General features: G+C 43.4%; 1 protein-coding gene across 4 annotated transcripts in view; it reads right to left on the bottom strand.

The window, feature by feature from the left end:
* Positions 1-26004, bottom strand: part of Map2k6 (mitogen-activated protein kinase kinase 6) — a 121271-nt gene that overhangs the window by 13743 nt on the left and 81524 nt on the right. For all 4 annotated transcript variants that reach the window (XM_051158967.1, XM_051158966.1, XM_051158968.1 and 1 more), the window contains exons 3-10: positions 16342-16390; positions 15482-15595; positions 13352-13471; positions 13016-13132; positions 11929-11980; positions 7740-7867; positions 6434-6511; positions 4883-5022 (exon numbers count right to left, since the gene is read on the bottom strand). In XM_051158967.1, coding sequence (XP_051014924.1) covers positions 4883-5022; positions 6434-6511; positions 7740-7867; positions 11929-11980; positions 13016-13132; positions 13352-13471; positions 15482-15595; positions 16342-16390 — 798 coding nt within the window. The remainder of the gene's footprint in view (positions 1-4882; positions 5023-6433; positions 6512-7739; positions 7868-11928; positions 11981-13015; positions 13133-13351; positions 13472-15481; positions 15596-16341; positions 16391-26004) is intronic.

The raw sequence follows: 26004 nt of genomic DNA, 5'->3' as shown, positions 1-26004 counted from the left end.
GGGTGTGTGTAGGGGTGTGTGTCGGGCGGTGTGTGTAGGGGGTTGCTGTGTATGGGTGTGTGTAGGGTGTGTGGGGTGTGGTAGGGGTGTGTGGTAGGGGTGTGTGTAGGGTGTGTGTAGGGTGTGGTAGGGGTGTGTGTAGGGGGTGTGTGTAGGTATGTGTTGCAGGCTTCATAGATATAAAAAGGGACCGTGAGAGGAGAAGCAATCTTAGTGGGGGAGGGAAGGTGTGACTACATGAGACATGAAAGCAGAAGGGGCTACAGTGGGGAGCAAACGGGCCCACAGGGCTAGGGGGATACAGAAGGGAAAGGGGAGAGGCGACAAGGATAACTAAATATGTGTGAAAACACCACAACAAAACCAATGACTTATATGTTAACATAAACAAAAGGCACACTGTAAAAAGGGAAGAAACAGATCAGTGTTTCTTTCATCTTGACATTCATGAGGGGTAAATGCCTGCACTTCCCTTTCTCCATCCGAGGTGCTATTTGCTCTGATGCTGCTGAGGAAAAAAAATAAACATGAAAACACTAAGTACCTAGCACTCTGGGCTCAAGAGTTAACTGGGTGCCTTGACGATGGCTTTCCTGAGTGCCCCCTCTACTTCACGGAGGGGTTACTCGGCTTTTTCTCTATCTGTTGCCTATGTGTGTTCTTAACTGCTGACCAAGTCTGTAGTACATACGATTTCTCTGCCTCTCTCTCTCTCTCTGTTGTACTTCAGGTTTTTCCTGCCTTTTAATTCTTTAACTGACAGAAAACCAACCCAATCATGGCCCTCAGATAGCATTGTTTCCTGGCTGGAAACCTCAGTCCTCTCTCTCTCTCTCTCTCTCTCTGCTTACCACAAAGATCTAGGGCCACTGGGAAGGCCTGACTGAGTTGGGTTAAGTTTCATGCCAGCATTCAAAAAGAAAAGGTCTTTTCATGAAACTGCCTCAGTACTTTAGCTATGGGATTAGGAAACAGAAATGGTAAGAGCTGGGGGCAAAATGCAGGCTTTCTTCATGGATAACCAGTTTGTCTGTGGAGGGTTCCTTCCACTCCGTCAAGCATGGCTCTAAACTGTCGATAGTCAATGAAATAACACTGTTCCTGAGCATAGCATGGGCTTCTACATTGGCATAAGTGGAAATAAAATCTCATCTAAAACTCATAATATCTAAAAGGTCGGGGAGGGGGAAGTGTAAGTTTTCAATTTATATAGTTTCAACCTCACATTATGTTTATTCTTAGCATCACAGTAAACACTTTGGTGGTTTATAATGGGGAACTATAGAGGGTCCTACTGTCCTAAAGTTGGACCAAGGATATGTAGGGATGCTTAGAACAGTCAAACAGACTGACTCTCTTCTAGTTTTAGTACCCAATTCCTATATCGACAAAGACAATCACTCATTTACAAAGTTGATTTCTGAGGATTCGATTCCAAAACAACAGCAATACTCAACACTTTGAGGAGATCTGTGGGGCTGGAGAGACGGCTCAGTGGTTAGGAGCACTAGCTGCTCCCACAGAGGACCCAGGTTCAGTTCCCAGCACCCACATGGTATCGCATAAGCGCCTATAGGCCTGAGTGTAGAGGACTTGGTGATCTCTTCTGGATTCCATGGGTTCCTGCACACACACATGGTATGTAAATATCTACTCAGGCACACATGCATATCCATAAAACAATAAACAAACCTCTTGTAATTTTTAAACAGAGGATTTATCTTTTGACAGCTTCTAGATTGACATGAGTTCTGTCACTATTATTACTTCTAATGAACTCCTTAAGCGAGACAAACGGGTTTGTGGTATGCAAATGAAATGTGCAAATGAAATAACACAGCATTAACAAGGTTCCCCAACTTCTAAACAATTACAGGGAGGCAACAACTTGTCAACAGTCCCAAATACTTAGATGAATGAACTATTGTGTCTGGGGCTAAAATTCAGAGAAAAAGAGACAGAAAAAGAGTTATCAGAGGAAGAGCCATGTGGACTCTGGGTGTCATGAGGGAAGGTAGGCACTACGTGGTTGTTATAGACAGAGCAATAACACAGGTACCTGGAGTCCATACATACATACATACATGCACTTTTTTTTTTTTTTTTTTTTGGACACTGGGGATAGAACCCAGGGCCTCACACATGCTAGACAATTGTTGTACACACCCAAGGCCCAATATCATTTATTTGTAGAAAGTTTCAATGCTTTTGATTCTTTGCACACACAAAAAAAGTTAATCTGAAAAAAAAACAAAAAACAGCTTGATACCAAAAAGTAACTGAGTGACGTCACCATGCAGATAAGAAGCATTGTGGTAGCTGAAGGCAAGCTTAGGGGACATGGCATCTAAGCTTGGGTTCTCAGCACATGTAGAGAGAGTACACTAAATGCATGCTGTGGTTGTGAACACTTGAAAAATGCTGATGCTAAGGATGAGAGGAGTCAGGGGACAGCGCTTCCGGGAAAACATGTCAGAGATTGACCTGTGAATGCGACAGGGAAGCAGAGAACCAACCGCTACATTCACAATGGGAGCCTGAGCATCGTAGAATCCCTGACACCTTCCTGGTTCTTCCCAGGACCCTGGGAGAAGGGGTCCAGATAGGAGAAAAGCAATCAGAGGGAAGCTTGAAGACACTTCCTTACACAGGATCCTCTCCTGAGGCCTCTTGGAGTCAATGGTGCCCCCTGACTCACAGGTTGTCCTATGGGACCTTTAAGCACTTGAGGATATGGGCTGGAGAGATGGCTCAACAGTTAAGGGCACTGACTGCTCATCCAGAGGTCCTGAGTTCAATTTCCAGCAACCACAAGGTGGCTCACAACCATCTATAATGGGATCTGATGCCCTCTTCTGTCTTCTAAGGACACATGCAAATAGAGCATTCATGCATAAATTACATTAAAAAGTCTTTTAAAAATGAGACCATTCTTAAAAAAAAAAAAAAAAACAAAACTTGAGGGGGGAGTGAAACAAAATAAAAGCAAAAGCTGTCAAGCTTTTAAATCTAAAAGGCAAGATCATGGCCCGATTTCAACCTGACGGATGCATCACCTCACCCACACAATCACTCAAGGAAAACAGGACACAGTTCAGGAGACTAGAGAAAGGAGGGGTGCCTTTTCGCTCAAGACACCCAGCAACACTGCCCTAGAGCCCAGCGTTCCGGCTCTCTCTAGTCTTCAGCCAGGATGAACACTCAGAATAAACCACCGTGGTAGCCTTGTAAGGCATTAGGGACAAGAAGGGGGTGAGCGCGTACGAAGGACCAGCCCAAAGGGGCCTTCAGCAGCCGAGAACTGCTCTGTCTCATTCTGTGTCCCAGGAAAGCTGTATTTGGAGCACCGCTTCCAAAGAGGCAAGGAGGGCAACAGCATGTTGCCTAGGTACCCTCTGTACCTCTGGGGACTCTCTGGGTGTAGGTCAATCCACAGTGGCAAGTGTGGCTGGGACAACTCCCTCCAAGAGACACAGCTGCGAACCCCAGCCAACTCTGCCCCACCCACTGCCGCTCACTTCCCATCTGCTTGCACGGGAGAGCCATCCAAACTGACTCCACTTTGCGCTCTCCTCTTGGCGTCTTCCTCCCGGCTGCATCTGCAGCTACCGCCACCACCAACTTATACTAAACATCATGACCAGCGTGTAGACAGCAGTCACGTGAGTATCTGGAAAATACTACGCCCGCCCCCCCTTTAATCTGCTTGACAATTCTAGTCATCGCCTTCTCTCTTTGTGCCCTGGCTTTCTTTGGATTTGCCCCCGAGCTCCCAACAGTACCTACTACTGTGTACACGGGCAAGTCTATCCACAGTCAACATGGACTCTGCAGAAGGCAACATTCTGAGGCCTTGAAAACACCCCAGAAACATTCTTGAAAGCCCCACAGTCTTCTCTATCCAGCTAAATCTTTACTTCTGCCCTGACCCTCAGCCTTCCACTAGGCCTTGCTACCTTTGTCTCTGCTGGGATCAGTATCAAATTGCTTACAACTCTATCCTAGTCTGTCTGTCTGCTGTCTGTCTGTCTCTGTCTCTGTCTCTGTCTCTGTCTCTGTCTCTGTCTCTCTCTCTGTCTCTGTCTCTCTCTCTCTCTCTGGAATAAAATATCCTGATGAACACGACTTAGGAGAAAAGCGTTTGTTCCAGGTTCTGGTTCAGCATAGCAGGAAGTCAGAGCAGTGGGCAGTTAAAAACAACTTGTGACATCACAATCGCAGTCAAGAGCAGAGAGAAAAGTGCTGCTTCTAGTACATGACTCCCATCGTCCCTCAGTCCAGGACCCACACCCAGGGAACAGCACAATCTACTTTTAGGCTAGATCTTCCCACAGCAACGAACATCAAAAACAATCCCCCCACAGGCTGCCCACAGGACAGCCTGATGTACACAATCCCTCCGAGACTCTAGATTGTGTGGCAGTGACAGTTAAGATGAACTGGCTGTCACAATGTCTTGGAAGGCCTTTGTTGCTTGGGTGATATGACACAGCACAATCCTCCTGGACGGGAATGCCTTTCTGTCCTTACTTCCCTTAGTTGGGGAAATGCTTCCAATGGCCTCCGCTCAGGATTTATTTTCCTCCAAATAAAGAGGCCACCTGAATTTAAATACCCCAAATACCCTACGCATATCTCCAGCCCTGGTGTTGCCAGTCATAATGCCTCGTAATGCCGCCATCGAATAAACGTTGCCTTAAGTGAGTCCCTACTAGGCTTGGAATTGGGGGTAGGGGCAAGGGCTGTGTTCTGCAGCATGGAGGGCACACTCCAGGGATGCTTCTAGGATGAGCGCATGTGATGGACCAGACCCCGTGGAGGGGAGCCGTGGGAAGGACTTGTCTTCTTTGGCACAGGTCTGTGGGATGCAGGGTTCTCTTACCACTGCGAGGTAAAGTCAACGAACTCTGCGGAGAACTTGTCTGCTGGGAGCTGTGGTGATGGCTCTTCTACCACCTGTTTTAGCTGCTGGAAGGGAGTTCCCCAAGAGTCATAGGGAAACCGGAGGATGGCCAGCTCAATCTAGAAGGAGAGAAATGGGGGAGGCAACCATTTAAGAAGGGGTTACTGGGAAGCAGCTGCGTTTCTTTCTAGGAGGACTAGAGATTAACCTCAAGTATAATTAGGGAAGAAAAAGAAGCTAATAACCCGCTCTCACAAAATCTCAGTGCTCGTTTTTTTTTTTTTTTTAAATATTATCTTACCAGCAACAGATATTTAAACATACCTAAATAAATGAGTCCCTTGATTACACCCAAGGCTATTTCATATAAAAAAAATTATCAGCCAAGAGCATTCAAGTTCAATACAGGAACCAGCCAGTTTTTCAAGTATCTGGCCAGAAAAGGAAATGGCTTTGGCAGCTGTGCCTCTGCTGCCACCTACAGGTCTCTTGGTGAAATGGAAAAAAAAAAGGGGGGGGGGGAGTTACCCAGGATGGAAATGACTGAACTTTTTTTTTTTTTTAAGTTGTGTAAAGGCCACTCTGCTGTTACAGAATCACATGTTTTCTAGGCAGGGACATGGAATAACTCACTGGATATAATCAGCTGCTGGTCCTGGGCAGGGGCCAGGACCACAGTGGATAATTCCAGACCTCAGAGATATACTGAAAATGTACAAGCACAGAGTTACAGATAAGACACTGACTGTGCGGCCATAGGGCCATGTTTGGAAAAGTACACTCTCCGTTACTGTGTTCTTAGGTTAGATATAACTTCAACACCCAAAACTTCCAGCATGAAAATGTTCAGTACAAAGCTGGGGGGGGGGGGGAGGCATCACCCAGTTGGCAGAGCGCTTGCCATGAATCCATGAGTCTAGGGGTTGATCCCCAGCGTGGTATCAAACTAAGCATGGTGGCGCATGCCTCTAATCCCAGCACTTTGGACATGGAGAGAGGAGGATTGGAAGTTCAAAGCCATCCTGGGCTACATACAGATTTTGAAGCCAGCCTAGCTGACATGAGATCTGGTCTCATAAAACTAAAAAAAACAAAAGACAATACAAAACAAAACAAAAAAAAAACTACAGCTTAGTGCATTTGGCCTATCAGGGCCCACACACATTAGCATTCTTTTTGCAACTTAAACTTCTTGTCTTAGTTTTAATCTTTTAATTTAAACAATAAGGAATACATTAATCTCCTTTCTACCAGAAAGATGGTCTGTGAGAATACACAAGTTATGAAAAGCCACATGACAAGTGAAAGACAGAAAAAGGTGAAAAATTCAGACTGCCAGGTCTGTCTGTAGGGTTTCCACTGTGCCCCCACCGTAAACGATCAGCCTTGGAAAGCGACCTGTGTGAGATGTCACACAGGAAAGGGTGCCCAAGGATGATACCAAAGGCCATTTGCCTCTGGGTCCCCAAAGCCTAGCCACCCAGTTCTGTGCTCAAACCCTCATAGCCCACTGTGATGACCATAGGTTACCATCGTGATGCCCAGACTCCAAATGTCAGACTTCACACTGTACCCCTTCTGGTTGAGCTCCGGGTTTATTCGTTCAGGCTGCAAAGGAGACAGACAACTAAGGAATGGACTAACAATCGAGAGGCCCACGTCCAGCTCAGTCAACCCCGCAGTGGAGACAGCACCAGTCGTCACCGCCGTATGCTACTCTGTCAGCATGCCTCCCGGGCCAAAAGCCTGGGTAATCACAAGCTATGAAATATCTCTGCAAGGTAACTCTTCTTTACAGTGCCCTTTTCTTAGAGGCAGCAGTGAATTCACATCCCTCGTTACAAATGTTAACTGCCCTAAGAAGAACCAAGGAACATGTTCAAAAGCTCCTCTATCCACTAAAATCATCCCCGGCTAAAAATATTGACAGCTCGAAACTCGCTAGAAAGAACCTGTGGAAAAGTTCCTATCTATCTACCATCTGATTTAAGAGACCTCTCGGGGGGCTTTCACTCATACATGCACCAGCAGTTTTCAATTCCCAAACACGAATCCGGTCCAGGACGGATGTGTTCCTCTGGTTGAAAGGATCTCAGGTTCTCACTAGTGGGCAGTGAACCTGCACACATCCTATGTGTTTGTGATGGCCACAGCTGCCTGTGCGGGTAACGTAAGTTCTCCGTAGCCGTCCGGCCTCAGCAATCAAGCTAAGTCGGTATGTAAAGCTGTGTGGCGATGCACACTACTTACATGCATATATATGCTATGGTTTGCACGTTTGCGTCATCCCCAAATTGCACGTGTTAAAAACCTTATCCCATCTGTCACCATAACAGGAAGTTGTATCTTTACAAGATGACTGTGGACAAATCCTCTGATCCTTCCACCAGTTGAAGACCCAGAAAGGAGCCTCGAACGAGCCAGAGAAGCAGGCCCTCCCCACTCCCTGAATCTTCCAATAGCTTCATCTTGGACTTTCCAGAGCAAAAAACCCATTAAAAAAAAAAAAACTGTCTATGTTCTGTAAGGTATCCAGTTTATGGTATTTCGATAAGCAACCTCAAAAGATGGAGACAATATACGGAGCAAGTGAATGATTTCTGACATAAGACTTTTAAGAAAATGGCACAATGCAGATTATTTCTTGAATCTAGGGGAAATTTTGAATTTTTCCCTCATAGTCGTCCATTTCTTATTTTCTGGCCCGGTTTTGCAAGCAGGTGCATTTCTCAGACACACACAGATTCATACACACACACACACACACACACACACACACACACAGACACACACACACACACACACACACACACACCCCTCTGAGTGCTGTACTTACAGCCATGTATGGTTTGCAACCTGCATCAATCGTTTTAGCAACAGAGTCCACCAGGTAGCCACTGATTCCAAAATCACACATCTTCACTTGGCCCAGCGTATTAATGAGCACGTTAGAAGGCTTGACATCTGAAAGAAAGAATGGAGAGTTACTTCTTCACCACTAGAGGGCGCTAGACTCTCCACTTGTCTTGCACCGCTGCATTGGCCAACCTGCCCAACACAAATGTCACACCGATGCTGACTCAGAGGGGGGCACACAGCTTGCTCCTTTCCACTTGGTTTTTAATTCTTCACATTTTGTCTGTGTCTTTCAGGATCATGACTCTCCGAATGAGAAAACGTGTCTCCTCGGCTTCGCTTATCACATCTTTGCCTCCATACATGTAGTAAGAACTTAAAAAATGAGTACCAAAACCAAAGTGGTCCTTCAGGGTTGGGCGGATGGCTCGGTGGGTGGAAGCATTCATTCATCATCCAAGCACAGTGGCCCGAGTTCAATACTCAGCATGTGTGCACTGTGTCTCTGAAACCCCAGGGTTTTTGTAGGGAGAAGGGAAACACAGACAGGAAACTCTCCAGAAGCTCATGGGACAGCTATCATGATGCACATAGCAACAAACAAGAAGATACTGTCTCAAGTGAGGTGGAAAGCAAAGACCAACACCTGAAGTTGCCCTTTGACCTCTATAAGCAAGCAGTGGCACACAAGCACCCACACACACTCACACACACACACACACACACATACACACATAAAGTACTCTATTGAATACTCAGTGTGAAAGTAAGAAGTTGAAGACTTAAAAGGAAGAGAGAGTAACAAACAATGTGCCAAGTATGACCCCAGCCATGCATTTTGATGGAAACCACTACAGGAGAATTCCTCAGAGGCTGCCACGGTGTAAAATGTTATAAACCCAGGCATGCTCAAATGCGGGCTGGTCACTGAAGAAAGGGGTAAGAAATGAATTCTTCAGGTTATAGAAACAGAACCCACCCATTGGCGTGCCCCCAATGAACCGTTGCGCTCTCTAGGTGAGGGAATTAGAAACTTCAGGAAATGCTTGCCCTTTGTGACACTTTCTGGAAATGACATAGAAGAAGAAGGATAGATTTATTCTATGGATAGTCCTTCAGTTGCGCATGACGGCACAGGCCTGTAATCCCAGGACTTTGGAGACAGAGGCAGGAGGATCCTGTAGGCTACATAGCAAGTCTGAGACTATCCTGGGCTACAGGAGACCCTGTCTCATAAAAGAAAAGAATAGAATAGAATTTAAGTTATTCCCTAACTATTTTTCCTATTAAACTGGATGGCATACCAAATATCACTTTATTACTTCCATTGCCTTGTATATAAATTCTAGTAAAATTTGAATATTTCAATATTTTGAAGGAAAATGTCCAAACAACTTCCACTGTAATGTTATCTTTTATTCTTCTTGCTCAATTGATGTCTGGGAGACAAACTGCCTCCTTCTGCTAACCTAGCCCTAGTCCTGGAATCTTCTAGCCTCCAGACAATCTAACCCAGGCCTACCTAGAATGTCTTCAGCCTCTGAGACTTACTGCTTAATGAGCTCACCCTCACTTGTTCTTTCTGAGCTCTGGGCTGGCTGGCTCAACTCAGCTGTTCGGGCTCAAACTCTTCTCCCAGCTGACTTATTTAATCTGGCTTCTCTTTCAGCCCAGAATTGCTCTGCTTGGCCTCAAACTAACTCAACAATCTACTCTAATCTTCTGGCTTCTTCTCATTTTCTGGCATGGTTCATCTTCATCTGAGTTCGTTTTCTCTCTCTCTCTCTCTCTCTCTCTCTCTCTCTCTCTCTCTCTCTCTCTCTCTCTCTTTCCAGCCCATCTCTCTATACTGTCCTGGTAAAACTCTCCCTGTAAAACTGCCTCTTACGAAGCTTCTCTTTCTTCTCTGTTCTCCTGAGAGTTGGGCGTATTTTATTCCGGCAAGTCTTCTCTGATTCACCACCTTTCCTGCCACTCAATTAGACATCACTTTCAAACATGGGGGCTTCCTTCTACAAACTAACTTTGCTTTCATTTGGGATTAAAGACTTGGCCTACCACACCTGGCTCTAAGCTTTTCTTTACCTGATACTCGATCTATACCAGGCTGGCCTTGAACTCAGATCTATTTTCCTGTCTCTGGGATTAAAAGCATGGATCACACAGACCTAGATCTTTGGATATGATCTCTTGCCAGAATAGCCATGTTCTGAATTAACATTCCTCTACACCCCACAGCTGTAGATAATCCGCATGCTTGTTCTTATCCATAGTCCCACTTCCTTCTTATATCCCATGCTCCTATTTTCCCAGATTTACTGCTACTAACTGATGCTGGCAATAGCAGGTACCCTGCGCAGGGTTTTATATCATATCCAAGTTCACAGAGTTTGAGAAGTACCCCAAGAACAATCCTTAGTGGCCATAAGTACCTTTACTAAGTTTCCCAAAAAACCCACTTACTGTACAAAGTCCAAGCTGTCCCTAACTAGAACCTTCCAGCAATAATTAGCTCCAGGTTTTTCTTTATACCCCATCCATATATGGTGCTTTCTTATTTCCAGGATGTTTGATTGATGTTTTTCTAGTTATTGAGAATTACTATACAGAATTTTTAGAGAACAGATTTTCCTAGATGACTCTTAAGTCTTTTAAATGTTATTAAAAACATCTATTCTAAAGGTGACTTTGGAGGCTACAAAGATGCCTTGCTGCTCTTGTAGAGGACCTAAATTCAGATCCCAGCATGCACAGCAGGCAGTGCACAACAGCCTGTTACTCTAACTCCAGGACACAATGCCCTCTTTTGGCTTCTGTGGGCTCTGCACTAATGTGGCACAGACACACACACAAAAGCAAACACATACACGTAAGTAAAAAAAAAATTTACAAGAATTACTTTATGAGATAAGTGGATAGGAAAGGATGGATGAATAGATTAGATAAGTAGACAGATGAAGATATAACAGACACATCTGGGGTGATGGCTCAGCACATAAAAGCACACACTGTGCAATGCAAGTATGAAAGACCTGCGTTCAAATCCCTAGAACCCACATTAAAAGTTAGCCATGACCATGCCCACCAGTGACCCAGCTTTGTGAGGAGAAAGGAGGATCACATCCTCTACATATGTGCATGGTGAGCAAGCATGCACGCACGCTCGCGTGCACGCGCGCGCGCACGCGCGCGCGCACACACACACAGGCATGCACACAGGTGCGCATATGCACATACAAGTAAAATAAGTGGAAATTAAGAGATAACAGGAGAAAAGGAAGGATGGGAAAAAGGAAGAAAAAAAAGCAGACAAAGTCATTTTCCCACTTCCTGCAGCCTGGAAAGGCTCCGCTTTGTTGTGGAGATTTCCACGCTGCATCTGCATAGACACATCTGGGGACCTTGTTGAGATACAGGTTCTGATTTGTCATGTGACTATGCTTTTATAACCCCTCCTCCTACAGAATAACTAATACAAGCTGGGTTTTCCCTTGGGTCCTCTCAAGTTCTCAATGATACCTATATCTCAATGATTTCTTTCTTTCTTTTTTTTTTTTTTATCTCAATGATTTCTAATCAATTTAGGTATAATATAAAAATTCATTTGTTCTTATATTCTCAGCCAAGACGAAAAATGGCCATGGCTTCCAGCCTGAATCCTGAACGTCTTCCAAAAGCCTAATTACTACAGGCTTAGTCCTCAGCTTAGCCCTATCAAAATATGCTTAAACCTTTAACAGGTAGGCCTTGGGGGGATGTTTTAGGTCACTGGGGACTGCCATTGGAGGAGTTTATGGGATCTCATCATCTCTCTTCCCTTCCAAGCCATAGGTGAATGAGCTTCCTCCACAGCATGGGCCCACCATCTTGTGTTACCTCACCACTGGCCAAAAAGCAACAAGACCAGTAAACCAGAGACTGAAACCTTCAAATCCATGAACCTTTCCTCTTTATCAGTTGATCGTGCCAAGTGTTTTGTAACAGTAACAGAAGATTAACATAACTACTTACAGTTTTTATACAATCCCATAGGAAAACCCTTTAGCCCTGTTGCCTAACGGAACCCTATCCCTATACATACAGGGAAGAGTGGGAGAGGAAAGGAGACACCAGGAAAAAGAAAGGAACTTAGGAAAAGCAACTGCCAAGGCAGCTCTCCCCTGGCTTACCTCGATGGATAACAGAGAGCTTACTGTGTAAATGTTCTAATGCTTTTACAATCTGCAAGAGAAACAGAGTAAATTTGTTGACCCCATCACTGCAAAGAAGCTGGGTGTTAAGACCGTTGAATTCTATTAAAGTTCCCTGCCTGAAGTTGCTGAATGAGTGGTTTTCTCAAATAGCGGTGGCCCTAATCAGGAAAATGATGGGAAGTTACCTAAACTGTACTCCTCCCACCAAGGAGGATTGTATCTTACAGCAGAGATGTCTCCTTCATCCCTCTGAAGCATCATATTTCCTCCGCCTTCCTGAACCTTGGTAGTCATCAAGGTTGCCTTGGCTCCTAATTCCTTTTACACTTTGGTGTTAAAAAGACATTAAAATCTCTACAAATGAAAGTTGAACTAAAGTATGTCTGAGTACAGATGGAGGAACGGTAGTCACGGACGATGAATACAGGTTTGGAGGCCATGCTGGCGAGTAAATTGTCAACTGACACAGTCTAGAATCACCTTGAAGGAGAGCCTAAACAGAGATTGTCTAGATCAAGCTGGCCTCTGGGCTTGGCTGTGGAACACTCTCTCGATTTTGTTCATTCAAGTGGGAAGACCCTGCCCACTGTGGGTGGCGCCATTCTCTGGATAGAAGGTTCTGGATTGCATTAAAATAGAGAAAGAAAAATGCATGCATTAACTCATTGCTCTCAGCCCTTGGTTACGGATGGACTATGACTAACTACTTGGAGTTCCTGACACCTTGATTTCTCTATAAGGGTGGTCTGTGACCTGGAATTGTGGGCTAAATAAACCATTTCTCCCTTAGGTTGCTTCTGTCAGCTTTGTTGTTGTTATTGTTGTTCTGTTTTGCTTTTGTTTTGTTTTGTTTTGTCTATCACAGGCAAAGAAAGAAAACTAAGATAGAGGCATTTGGCATGGTTTAGCAAACCAGGTCAATGTACTACATAGAGACTGTTAAGAAAAAAGCATTTATTTAGCTCCCCCCCCCCCCCCCCCGACACCTACCCAACAGATAATGTGTTAGATGGTGCTTATCAGGCAAACACACTTGCCCCATTGTCCTTCAGGATGTACTCACAGAAACTGCTATCTTCCCTAAGATATCCTCTGGAATTGTCTGCCCTTTATCAATGACTTGTTTGTAGAACTTATCTAGTGACGTATCCATAAGCTCCATACAGATCCACACATCGCCCTGGAGACCAAGAAGTTCAGGGATCATCAATTAGGAGGGGAAAGGGGGGAAAAGCAAAAATAACCAACAACTTTCCCAAAGGGCTATTTCTCGTTTGAGCTTTTGGAAGAAAGGAGTAGTGCCTCCTCAAGGTTTTCAAATCATTTAAAAGCGAACAAGACTGTCATCCCAAGAGCAGCCTGGCAGAGAGCGGTGAGAGATGAGATCAGAGACGCGTACCTCCCGGAAGAGTGCACCATAGAAGGTGACAGTAAAAGGACAGTCCACTGTCCTCATGGAAACATCCAGATCCATCAGTAGCCGTTTCTGCTCCTGGCTGTTGACAGTGGCCCGGATCCTCTGAGTGGAAATACAACGGGAAATGTACGGTTACTGCTCTGAGGGAAAGTTAGCTGAAAAGGCAGGGACCCGCCAGAGAAGATGGTTGACCGTTTTTGTTTTGTTTTTGTTTTGTTTTGTTTTGTTTTGTTTTGTTTTTTTGGCTTCCTAACCAGCCCCTGCTTAGAAGCTAACACATAGTGTATTTCCGAGAGTGGGCAAATATGTGGGTAAGCACTTCAAAGCTGGAAAAGCAATCTGGTTTACTGTTTATGTCTGTTTAATGCAAAGTGTGATGTCACTTTATGCTTAAGGGGTACTAAGGTTTTAGAAGAAGTAAAGCCTTCTTGAGCAAGATGGCTCAAGAGTTAAAAGCACTTGCAGTCTTGCAGAGGAACCAGATTCGGTTCCCAGCACCCACATGGCCGCTCACAAACTGTCTCTAATTCCAGTTCCAGGAAAATTGGTACCCTCCTCTGGCCTCTGTAAACACTGTGCATACATGGTGCATATACATGCAGCCTGGTACACACACATACATACACATACAATTAAAATACATTTTTAAAACAAAAATAAAATAGCAGAAAAGGCAAAGATCCCCTCTTTAGAGGAGTGTTGATACCATGGCTACCACAGTTATAGTCAACCTTAGGAAGCCATTCTGGGACAAATGTGGATGACAAAAGCCACAGATGACTGTGACTCTAACATAAAATTGCTGTCATCTGGACACACAGCTTTCCACATCCTAAGGTGACCTCTAGACTACTCAGAAGCTACTTAAGGCATGTAGGCTCACTCTAAACTGCTGCCCAAAGCTCATAATCTATGCAGTCAACACTAAATACATTTAATCCTTTCCCCCCAACAAATATAGTCAAATTTCTTTCTCAGTCTTGCCTTCTTTATTTTCAAAGTCAGTTAAAACAACAAAATATGAAGCCAGGCATGGTGGCACATGGCTGTAATCCCAGCACTCAGGAAGCAGAGGCAGGTGGATCACTGTGAGTTCGAGGCCAGCCTGGTCTACAAAGCAAGTTCAGGACAGCCAAGGCTACACAGAGAAACCCTGTCTTGGAAAAAAAGCAAAAGCAAAAACAAAACAAAACAAAATATGTAGTGAAAGAGGCTTGTGTTTAGAATTTGATTTGATCAAACAACAGAATAACAATACTTTGAAATAACTAATCAAGGAAATTTTGATTTAGATTTGTATTAGATGAGGTATTTAAAGTACTATTAATTACCTTAACTGTAATTAGTTACATAGTATTAGAGACTAGAGAGATGGCTCAGTGGTTAAGAGCACATACTGTGTTTATATAAGACCAGAGTTCAGTTCCTGGACCACAAATCAGGTAGCTCACGATCTCCTATAATTACAGCTCCAGGGGATCTGGCATCCTCTTCTGGCCTCCAAGGGTACTGCACCCATGTGCATAGACATGCACACACACACATACACACACACACACACACACACACACACACACACATTCTCAATCATCTATCCATGTATCTATGTATCTATCTGTCTATCTATCTCTCTTTTAAAACTTCTTTAAGGGGCTGGAGAGATGGCTCAGTGACTAAGAGCACTGTCTGCTCTTCCAAAGGTCCTGAGTTCAATTCCCAGCAACCACGTGGTGGCTCATAACCATCTATAATGAGATCTGGTGCCCTCCTCTGGTGTGCAAGTGTACATGCAAGCAGAACACTGTATATGTAATAAATAAAACTTTTTAAAAATTTTCTTTAAAAATTAAAAGTGGAAGACAGGGAAGACTTAGAGAATAAGTAGAAAGTAGATATGAGGACGGCTGACAAGAACCTTCCTCAACGTTCAAGGGAAACACTGATCAAAAAAAAAAAAAAGAATGCTTCTTTTCCATTCCATTGTGAGTTGTTTTGCTTCTGTAAAAAAGAGCCAAAAAAAAAAAAAAGGGCGGGGGGGCACACAATTCACAGTTGAGATGGGCACATGCACACACTGAAGAAAGAAAACATTCTTCGGAATGTCAACTCTACCTTCACTGCCATGATCTGCCCGCTGGGCACGTGCCGCATCTTCTCCACCACCCCGTACGCACCCCGTCCCAGCTCCACTATAGGCTCCAGGTCATCTGCCTTCACCTCAAAGTTCTGCAAGGAGGAAAAGCAGTTACACAAGAGCAAAGTGAAAACTAAGCACAGAGCATGCTGCCCTCTGTCTGCTTTCTTCTGATGTCCTTGGTGTGATAGCTGGGCCACAAGTTTTTTTATTTTGTTTAATTATTTTATTTACATCTGTGTTTTGCCACCATAGTATGTCTGGGTGAGAGCTTCGGATCCCCTAGAATTTGAATACTGCCCATGTGGGTGGCTGAAATTTGAATCTAGGTCCTTTGGAAGAACAGCCAGTGCCCTTAACCACTGAGCCATCTCTCCGGCCCCATGGGCCACATGTTTTTTAACATGTCTAGGTGACACTCAAAGCAAGGAGGGCCAGAAAACATTTAGGCTCCCATGGTAGACAACCTGCTTGTCCCCAGCAACAAACACAATTCCACCCAACTCAGCATTAAAACTGTGCCTCTGAATTGATCTTATGGCTCCTTATGATCTATGACTGGCTAATAGCAACTAGACCTTTGCAGCCTTTAGAAACATCCTCCTCAGAGAACCATCTGTTGCCCTCAAATGCCTTCCGTGAGGATCCCAATCGCTTGTTTGCTATTTACAACTCCAAAACAGTGATAGCACCGAGTCAGTCCCCTTTGAAGTCAAAACCTTTTTTTAGCCCATCCTCTGATGTTCTGCCACAGGAAGCAAATCCTTCAGTGTTCAGTGGGGGAAGCGTACACATGAAGAGGTCTAAGTATCCATCAGACCTGTGCGGCTTTTCTCACCTGATTTCCAATAGAAATGCAAGCCTTGGAGTCTAAGTCTCGAGGTGGCCTAAGAAAGATAAAGGATAAAAGAAGCAGCATGAGACATCTGGTCAACCACGTCCTTCCCAAATTAGGGCAGCTCATGGATTTTCTCTAAGGAAACTGGTGCAGGTTCATAGTCAAGCAAACGGAGAAATAATGGGAAGAGTGTGGGGTCTGATGTAAATGCACTGGGGTTTTACTCACATCATCTCTTTGAGTAGCTGCTTCTTCGTTAACATGTGGCTATTCATTCATACACATACTTGGTGGTGTAGGAATGCGTATTAACCAAGGTACTCCAAGTCCCTACCGTAAATATTCGATAAATAAGATTTGTGTGCATCACACATTAAAAAGGAAAGCCTTTTAAAGTCATCGGTCATGACCCATGCATGTCCTGTATAACTGTCATGGTTATGGAAAACTGACAATAGTAAAAGGTTCCTGACCGTGCAGCAACCAAAGGTTCATTGAAAATCAAACCCATACATATACATTATGGAATACTACTCAGCTATTAAAAACAAGGAATTCCCAAAATTTGTGGACAAATGGATTGAGCTAGAAATGATCATAATGAGTGAGTTAACCCAGAAGCAGAAAGACTTAAATGGTATATACTCACTTATATCTGCATACTAGCCCAAGGGGCAAGTCCCACAAAAGCCTTCACTTACCAGGAAACTGGGACAGAGGGGAGGACATCCTATTGGGACTCTAGATGAGAGAAGCATGGGAGAATGGCAAAGTAGAAGGATCCAGAGGGTCCTAGAAACCTACAAGTAGAACATTGTGATAGGCAGATTTGGGCCCAGGGGTCCCGCTCAAACTAAGGCACCAGCCAAGGACAATACAGGCGGTAAACTTTAAACCCCTACCCAGATCTAGCCAATGGTCAGAACATTCTCCACAGTTGAATGGAGAGTGTGATATGACTTTCTCACGTACTCTGGTGCCTCACATTTGACCATGTCCCCTGGAGGGGGAGACCTGGTGGCACTCAGAGGAAGGACAGCAGGTTACCGAGAAGAGACTTGATACCCTAAGAGCATATACAGGGGGAGGTAATCCCCCTCAGGAACAGTCATGGGGAGGGGAATAAGGGGAAAATGGGAGGGAGGGAAGAATGGGAGGACACAAGGGATGGGATAACCACTGAGATGTAACAAGAATAAATTAATAATAAAAATTTAAAAAAGAAAAAAGAAAATCAAACCCATAATGAAACGGAGATGTTTCCGGTGGCACTCACCTGTGTGGCATGGGAGGACTCACTGTAGCATGGGTTCTGAGCACACAACACACTCACACTCTTTCTATGGCACATGCTGTTGTTGCATACCATGAAACACCAATGAGCACTGCCTGAGGCCTCTTGGATGCATCTTTAGACTGCTGTGTATTACAGTTGGTGTGTTTTCACTAGACATACAAAGCTTTCTGCTTGCATAGACGTGTAATGGTTTCATGATGGGAAACAAGGCTCTAATACTGTCCTACTACTGCTCCTTGCTGTTTAAGTATCCAAGTGGTGTGTATTGTATTGTAATGTCTAGTTTTGAAAAAATGCTGCGACTGGAGAGATGGCTCAGAGGTTAAGAGCACTGGCTGTTCTTCCAAAAGTCCTGAGTTCAATTCCCAGCAACCACATGGTAGCTCACAACCATCTATAATGTGATCTGATTCTCTCTTCTGGCAGGCAGAACATTGTGTACATAATAAATAAATAAATCTTTAAAAAAAAAAAAAAAGAAAGAAAGAAAAAAGAAAAAATGCTGCTTGAGTTGCTGGACAGAATTTCCAACAGTTTCTGAAATGGCTCTAAATGTAGTCTTGCTGTTTGGCAACACATTGTTATATCAACTGGCATTCTCCGTACTGACAGTTATTAAATAAAAATACCAGTCAACTCTGAAAACCATTGAAGACGCTCTACATACTGCCGTATCAAATATTCAGCCACGATTAAATTGCATATGTAGAAATAAACAAGCACATCTGTCTCAATAGTATGCAAGTTGGCCTTAATTATTCATGAATGGGCAAGTTATGCATATGCCAAGGAATTATCTTAAAGGCACTTATGACTTATTATCAGTAGATTCGGATATATAATGTATTACTTTTGAGCACCTATATAAACAAGGTTTTATTTAAAAGTTTGTTGACCAAAAAGGGATCATGAATGGAAAAAGCTTAAGAAGCCCTGATAAAGGCAAGAATGCTACGGTGATATCTTTAGCCCCTTTCATTCATCCGAGAGTACCAACATATTCAGCAATTTCTACCATTTGTTTCCATAATTATGCCCCCACCCCACAACTTCTTTAGATGACTGAAAGGTCTAGGGAGGCGAAGAACTCAGGTCTCCTGATTCCCATCTTTTGTATCTACAGAGGCAAGTTCAGCGACATTTCTCCTGTACATAGTGAACATTCTATTCTCGGATTGTCTCAGGACCCAAAGGTTTGCTGACTTTGTGTTTCCATAGTCTCCTCCTGGGCATCAATTTTTATTATCTGTGCTCTGGGTTGGTAGAAATCAACTGAAGAGGGAGGTGTTTGGCTCCGGCTGTGTACCTAACCAGGAACTGAGAAAAGCACCTTCTCAGAACAAATGCACCGAAAGTAAGAGATGCCAAGACACCTGTGGGTAACATGATCAAACACGCAGGACAAACAGCGGGTGCAGTCAGGGAGCATCACGCTCTCTACCCTTACAAAGCACAAACTGCCTGGCAACTCAGGGCTCCTTGGATGCACATTCATGCCAGAACTGTCTGCAGAACAAAATAAAGGGAAATATGGGAAAGACCGGTGGGAGAAGAGAAGATGAAAGGAAGAGAGATAAGTAAGAGTCACTGGCCACCCTGGTTCAATTTAACTGTCAACTTGACAAGCGTCCAATCATCTGGGAGGAACGTCTTGATTTAGGAACTGCTTAGAGCAGACCGGCCTGTGGCCATGTCTGTGGAGAACTGTCTTGATTATTAATCAGCCTAGAAAGACCCAGCTCCTAGGTGGCACCATTCCTAGACATGGGGTCCTGGGTTAGATAAGAAAGCCTGTAGCTGGGCCAGAGAGCAGAGTTTCTGCTTTCAAGTTCCCGGTTCTGGTCTTACCCTGACTTCCTCAATGATGGGCCATGACCTGGAAGTACAATCCACATACATTCTTTCCTCCCACGAATTGCCTTCAGTCTGATCACTTATCACACCGGAACAGAAAGGACACTGAAAGCTTTTCTGAATGCTCATTTCCCCAACCCCTGTGTACTCTGGTTTTGTCTTTTCTGCTGAAAGCAAGTACATAGATAAAATAATGAAGACAAAATAGGAATACAAACACAGATATGATTGTCAAGCTAACACTCTCATGATAAGCCTTCCTTTACTTCAAATATCCTTCAGTTTGGCAGAACACTGAAGGCTTTTCTAGGCTAACTTTAAACATGAGTCTGGGAGGGAAAGCAAACAAAACTAAAGTATTGTACACGTCTCACAATGCATATGTGTGTACTGCTTCCAAGCAGGTGATTTTTCTTCAGAAAAGCCTTCCAGAGGAATCAAGTTTCTAAAAACTAATTTCTCATCCCTTTTATAAAATATTTATTTGCATTCTTTTAAAGTTATGTTTCTGTGTGTATCTGTGATTGGGTATATACACATGACTGTAGAGGCCAGAAGAGGGCGTCAGATCCCCTGGAACTGGAAGTACAGGTGGTTGTGAGCCACCCTGTGCATGTGTTGAGAACTGAATTCAGCTTCTCTACAAGAAAAGTAAGCCTTCCTACCTTCTGGACTGTCTCTCCAGCCCCCAATTCCTCATTCTTAAACCAGTCAAAGCTACTTTTCCTTAGTTGTTAACAATTTGTTTGCACTAATTGTAGTATCCCTTTAAAAGGAAGGCAGATGTAACTTGAAATGCATGACGGATAATTAAGTCTTTTGCAACTATTTAACACCCTTCCTTGGCCAAACGATGGAGGAAGGAGAAAGGCCACTGAATACTCATGGCCACTTCCATATTCTGCCAACCAGTGACGTCATTGGACAGGACCTCTTCCAGATTTAACAGCTCCTATTCTAAACCGTGGCTCAGCAAACTACAGCTTACGGCCCAGCTATGAGTGATTTTCATAAATGTAATAACTTTACCATACTCTATAAGAATAGCCAACAAAGGGTAGACAACTAATGCCATCATGGCCCACTGTAACTCAAAATATTTACTCTCTAGCTTTCCCAAATGTTTGCTGGCCCTGACTCTGTACTCTGTTTACAATTCACCTCAACATAATAGGGCATGATGACATTTTCCAAGTGAGGAAAAATGAAAACCAGAACACTTTGGTGATTTTATGAAGAAACATAGCTGTCAACTACACTGAGTGTAAAACTCACATCACCTGATCCTCACCCTTGACCTAAGGAGACGGAAGAAGGAAGAGAGCTGGATAAAATATTTCATCCACTCCATGACTCCCATGCAAGTTGAACTGAATCAAGGAATGGGTTCCCAATACTCAGGCCTCTAATGAAAATGACTAATCCACCCAAGCCTTGGGCCTCTGGGCTCATCAAGTCTGCCAAAAGCATCAAAGGATGCAGCCAAGACCGACAGCCCAAGCTGGGTTAGCTGACACCATGCTCCCTCTGTCCAGGGTTGGACATATTAGTTTGCCTGAGGTGTTGAGACTCAACAGGAAGCTAAAACCGTGGGTGGATATTCTTGTCAATTGTTCAATATTTTATTCCTCTGAGGAAATAAGAAAACTTAGTAGAAAAAATTTCCCCTGGAAGACCGAAAGTATCCCAAAGGTCACCTGAGACTGGTATCTCATATGAACACCAGTGATAAGCCTAGTTTGATAATTACTTATTTCTCTACAACTCTATGCAAGGAAACAGTGTGTTGGTTACTATTACAATTATTATTCATTTATTTTATTAAACACCCACTTGCTGCGCAAGTAATCAACTCACTACTTAACGTCATGTGTATTATTCATCTATGTTATTAAACACCCACCTGCTAATTGATTACCATTACATGCGTTATTTGTTCATTTTATTAAGCACCCACTTGGGCCAGAAATGTTACTGGATTAATTTATTTAAAACAGCTTTAACTTTTGTGGGTTCTGTTGTGTCCACTTCAGTTGGAAGAACTGACACAGAAAGACATCACATGATTTAAGACTCTTCAGTAAGATGATGGCACAATGGCTTCTCACTGTAGAGGCCAAGGATTCTCATTGACCAACCATGAACTATTAGCTCCGATCTCACATCTAGCTAAGAAGATAACTGCGCCTCCAATATCCCTAGGTTTATTATATGCCAGCTTGTGTGCTTGAAAGCTATGCCATAAAACTAAACAACTTAAAGCTACCTTTCACTGGTCACCTATTACAATAGACCAAGAGCTGGGTTACATACAGTTGAGGACCTCTGATCTCAGTAGTGACCAAATCACTTAGTCTTAATCTTTTGAAGAAGCAACTAGACCTTGGTGCAAACGAGGAGTCATGCCTAAACTAAAGTATTCAACCAAGAGTTTAGAGTCCAAATATAAGACTTTGCACATAGCACCTCACCCTCCAATGGCCTACCGTTTCACTTAAGTGGATAAGAACAACTCCCCACTGAATGCAGACTAGGGCAGCCACTTTGGAAATCTGTCTGGCACTAGCTCATAAAACTGGGAATAGGGCTTCCTCAAGACCCAGCTATTCCACTCCTTGGAATATACCCAGAAAATGCCCCAGCACACAACAGGGACATATGTTCAACCATGTTCATAGCGGCCTTATTCATAATAGACAGAACATGGAAACAGCCTAAGTGTCCTTCAGTAGAAGAATGGATGAAGAAACTGGTACATTTACACTATGGAATACTACTCAGCTATTAAAAACAAGGAATTCCTGAAATTTGTGGACAAATGGATTGAACTAGAAATGATCATAACGAGTGAACTAACCCAGAAGCAGAGAGACTCAGTGGTATATACTCACTTATAACTGGACACTAGCCCAAGGGGCAGGTCCCATGAAAGTCTTCACTTACCAGGAAAGTGGGATAGAGGTGAGGACATTCTATTGGGACTCTAGGTGAGAGAAATATAGGAGATGGGGAGATAGAAGGATCCAGAGGGTCCTAGAAACCTACAAGAAGAACACTGTGATGGGTGGATCTGGTCCCAGGGGTTCTGTTAGAACTATGGCACCAACCAAGGACAATACGTGCAGTCATCATCAAACCCCTACCCAGATCTAGCCAATGGACAGGACATTCTCCACAGTTAAGTGGAGACTGGGGACTGACTTTCACACAAACTCTGATGCCCCATATTTGGCCATGTCCTCTTGATGGGGAGGCCCGATAGCACTCAGAGGAAGGATAGAGACTTGATACCCTAGCATCATATTCGGGGGGGGGGAGGTCCCCCTCAGTCACAGTCATAGGGAAAGGGAATGGGGTGAAAGTGGGAGGGAGGGAGGAATAGGAGGATGCACGGGATGGGATAGCAATTGAGATGTGATATGAATAAATTAACAAAATATTAAAAAAAGAATATATCTTTTTCTTTTTAATGGCTGGGGGTATTTAAAGTCAAATCTAGAGCTACAGAGCTAGCCTCATACATTTGACAAGTGCCTTAACACTGAGTACATGCTGAACTCAATATAAGAAAATAAGTTTAGGAGCTGGGCACGGTGGTGCACACCTTTAATAATAGCGCTACAGGGGTAGAGCCAGTTGGAGCCCCATTAGTTCAAAGCCAACCTGGTCTACATAGCAAGTTCTAGGCCAGCCAAAGTTGCAAGTGAGACCTTATCTCAGAATAAAACAAACAAACAAACAAAACAAAAAACAAGAACTATAGATAGCTTCAGGAAAAGGTATTTTTTAAAATGCTGGAAAGCAACAAAATTGAAAACAAAAAACAATGAAACAAGTCTTGTTAAGGAAATCAATAAAATTGCTGGGCCTGGTTGTGCATGCCTTTAATCCTAACACACAGGAAGCAAGTGAAAGAAAGAAATACAGTACATTCCTGCACTAACCAGCCCCATTGTGAGAAATATCCACTATCTCAGAGCTGACTGGCAAGTTAAGATCAACTCCTAACAAAATGTCAGCCAGTGTGTTTGTTAACAAGAACAAATTTATTCTAAAACTAACAAGAAAAGACTCTTTCAAGGGCCACCATAACTTTGGAATACATGTACATATGTATATGAAAGCACCCCCAAAAATAACAAAATTAAAAATAATAAAATCAATTTTCAAAAAGAACAAAATGGGAGAAGCCACATTCCCCATAGCAGTAATCAAGTTAGTGTGAGCCTTGGATGAGGAGCAGGCCCATAAATCATTAGAACAGAATAGAAAATCCAGAAACAGTTCCAAGTGAATATGCCCAATTAGTATTAGACAAAGGAAAATGGCAACAATTACACAGGGGTGGGGCAGTTTACAGCAAACTGGACTACACCAAATGGGAATGTGTCAACAAAATCAAGAGGCCCTCCGTGCAATGTATGTTGTACAAAAACTTAGCTCCAACTGGACCTTGGGCTACAATGTAAAGCTAAATTTTCTAAACAGGAACAGTGGGAGTCTTCAGGACCTAAGGCAACTAAAGTTCTTAGATGTGGAAGAGACATAATCTGAACAAAGGATAATAACTAAATAAATAGTAGTCCATCAAAATCAAAATTTCTTCCCTGTGGGAAAAAACCTGACACAAAAACAAAAAGGACAAATTATCCACTGGATAACTGGGAAAGTTCTTGTACCTAGAATATATAAATAACTCAACAGCCAATCATGGGGCCAATGGGATAGCTCGGTGGAGAAAGGCCTTTGCTTCGCCAAGCCTGGGGTCCTGAGCTCAATATCTGGGACCCACATGGTAAAAAAGAGAACTGACTCTCTCTGACCTCCACAGGCAGGTACACAGTGTACACACACACACACACACACACACAGAGGTGGGGGGAGGTGTAGTAAAAAAGAGAAAAAGAGGTCAATCCCAGAAGGCAGTGGTGGTGGTGAGAAAGAACACACACACCCACATACACACACACACACACACACACACACATACATACACACACACATACATGTATGTGAAAATTTCACAGAGAAATCCGTATCTTTGAAATGCTAACCAAATTTTAATTTAAAAATGAAACCAATCATCTAAGAAGATGTAAGCAAAATATATTCACAGGGGCAAAAGAGAGGGTTCATCAGTGAAGCAAGTGTACTGCTCTTCAGGGTACAGGAGACCCTAAAGATTGGCTTACAACCACCTGTAACTGCAGCGCCATGTGACCCTGTACTCTCTTCTAGACTCTACAGGCACTGCACTCATGCTCAACCAGCCCGCCAATGCATACATAAAGAACAGGCACCTCACCAGAGAAAATATGTGGATGGAAAAATGAGCGTCAGAAATATTTCTACATAATTAACTATTAGAGATATTCGAGTTAAAACTATAGTCATCTATAACCACACAGAAGGAAAAAAAAAAAGCCTTTTAATGATGGAAACTCAAATTGCTGGCAAAGGTGCAGAGAAACTCTATATGTCCTTCATATAGAATTGTTCAGAATATAAAACAGTCCCATCACTGAAGAACACACACACACACACACACACACGCTTGTATGCCTAGTGAAACCAAATAAATTCTCTGGTCCACTCTAATATGGATTCCTTGATTAGGAGAACACTCCATAGTTGTATAAGTTATTAACAAGAAGGTGTGCAGACTGGGACAAAGGCACACAGGACTTTCATGCACACTTCCTTGCAAGCCCTTCTAACTATAATTAAGTCCTGCACAGACCCCATGAGGACACTTCATCATTGATTGCAAGCTCTCTAAAAACCAGAAATAAATTCCTTTGAAAAAAATAGAATTATACATTTTTTTACACTTACAGTTGGAGAGAACCTCAAACTATGCAGACAAAAGATTCCCCTTCAAACAACCCAACATTTCTGTAGGTAGAGGAAGAATTTCCTCCTACAGCTCTCCATGAAAGGAATATTCCAACAGTCTCTCAGCTACCCTAGATAGTCAGGCTCTTTCAATTGCTGAGTGGAATGCAAGGGCCTCTGTCCGGAGCAGTCTCTTGGTCATTGTCATGAGCACATCCCAACACTAGGGGGTGCTCTTTCTGATAAGATGTGTCCTGCACGACCGTTGTGGTTTGCTGCCTTGGATTCCCCATGCCTCATGGGCAGATAGATGCATTGGTTCCTTATCTCCAGGTGGATGGGAGATACCCAGCAACATCACAGATATACAAGGGGACTTGAGCTCGCTTAGGGCTTTGAACCAAAGTGTCAGCTAATAAAGAGGCATTCCTTTAGCCCATCATGCATTCTGTTTCTACAGATAGGATTAGGCATCTTCAAATACCACCCTTCCACTTCAACTCAGCTTTCAGAGTAGTACACGCCACATACACATATGGATTTATTTGTCTGTTCATTGATATCGACAGGGAAAAGTTGAGACAAGCCCACACCTGGGGAGCTTGCTGGGTTCATATGGGATCTCAACTACGTAGTGGCATATAGCTCTCACCCTGCCAGTAATTTGAGACATTGAC

Source organism: Acomys russatus, chromosome 16 (assembly GCF_903995435.1).
Source record: "Acomys russatus chromosome 16, mAcoRus1.1, whole genome shotgun sequence".
Classification (NCBI taxonomy): domain Eukaryota; kingdom Metazoa; phylum Chordata; class Mammalia; order Rodentia; family Muridae; genus Acomys; species Acomys russatus.
Note: the sequence above shows the minus strand (reverse complement) of the source record. Positions and strands in the feature narration are given on the sequence as shown.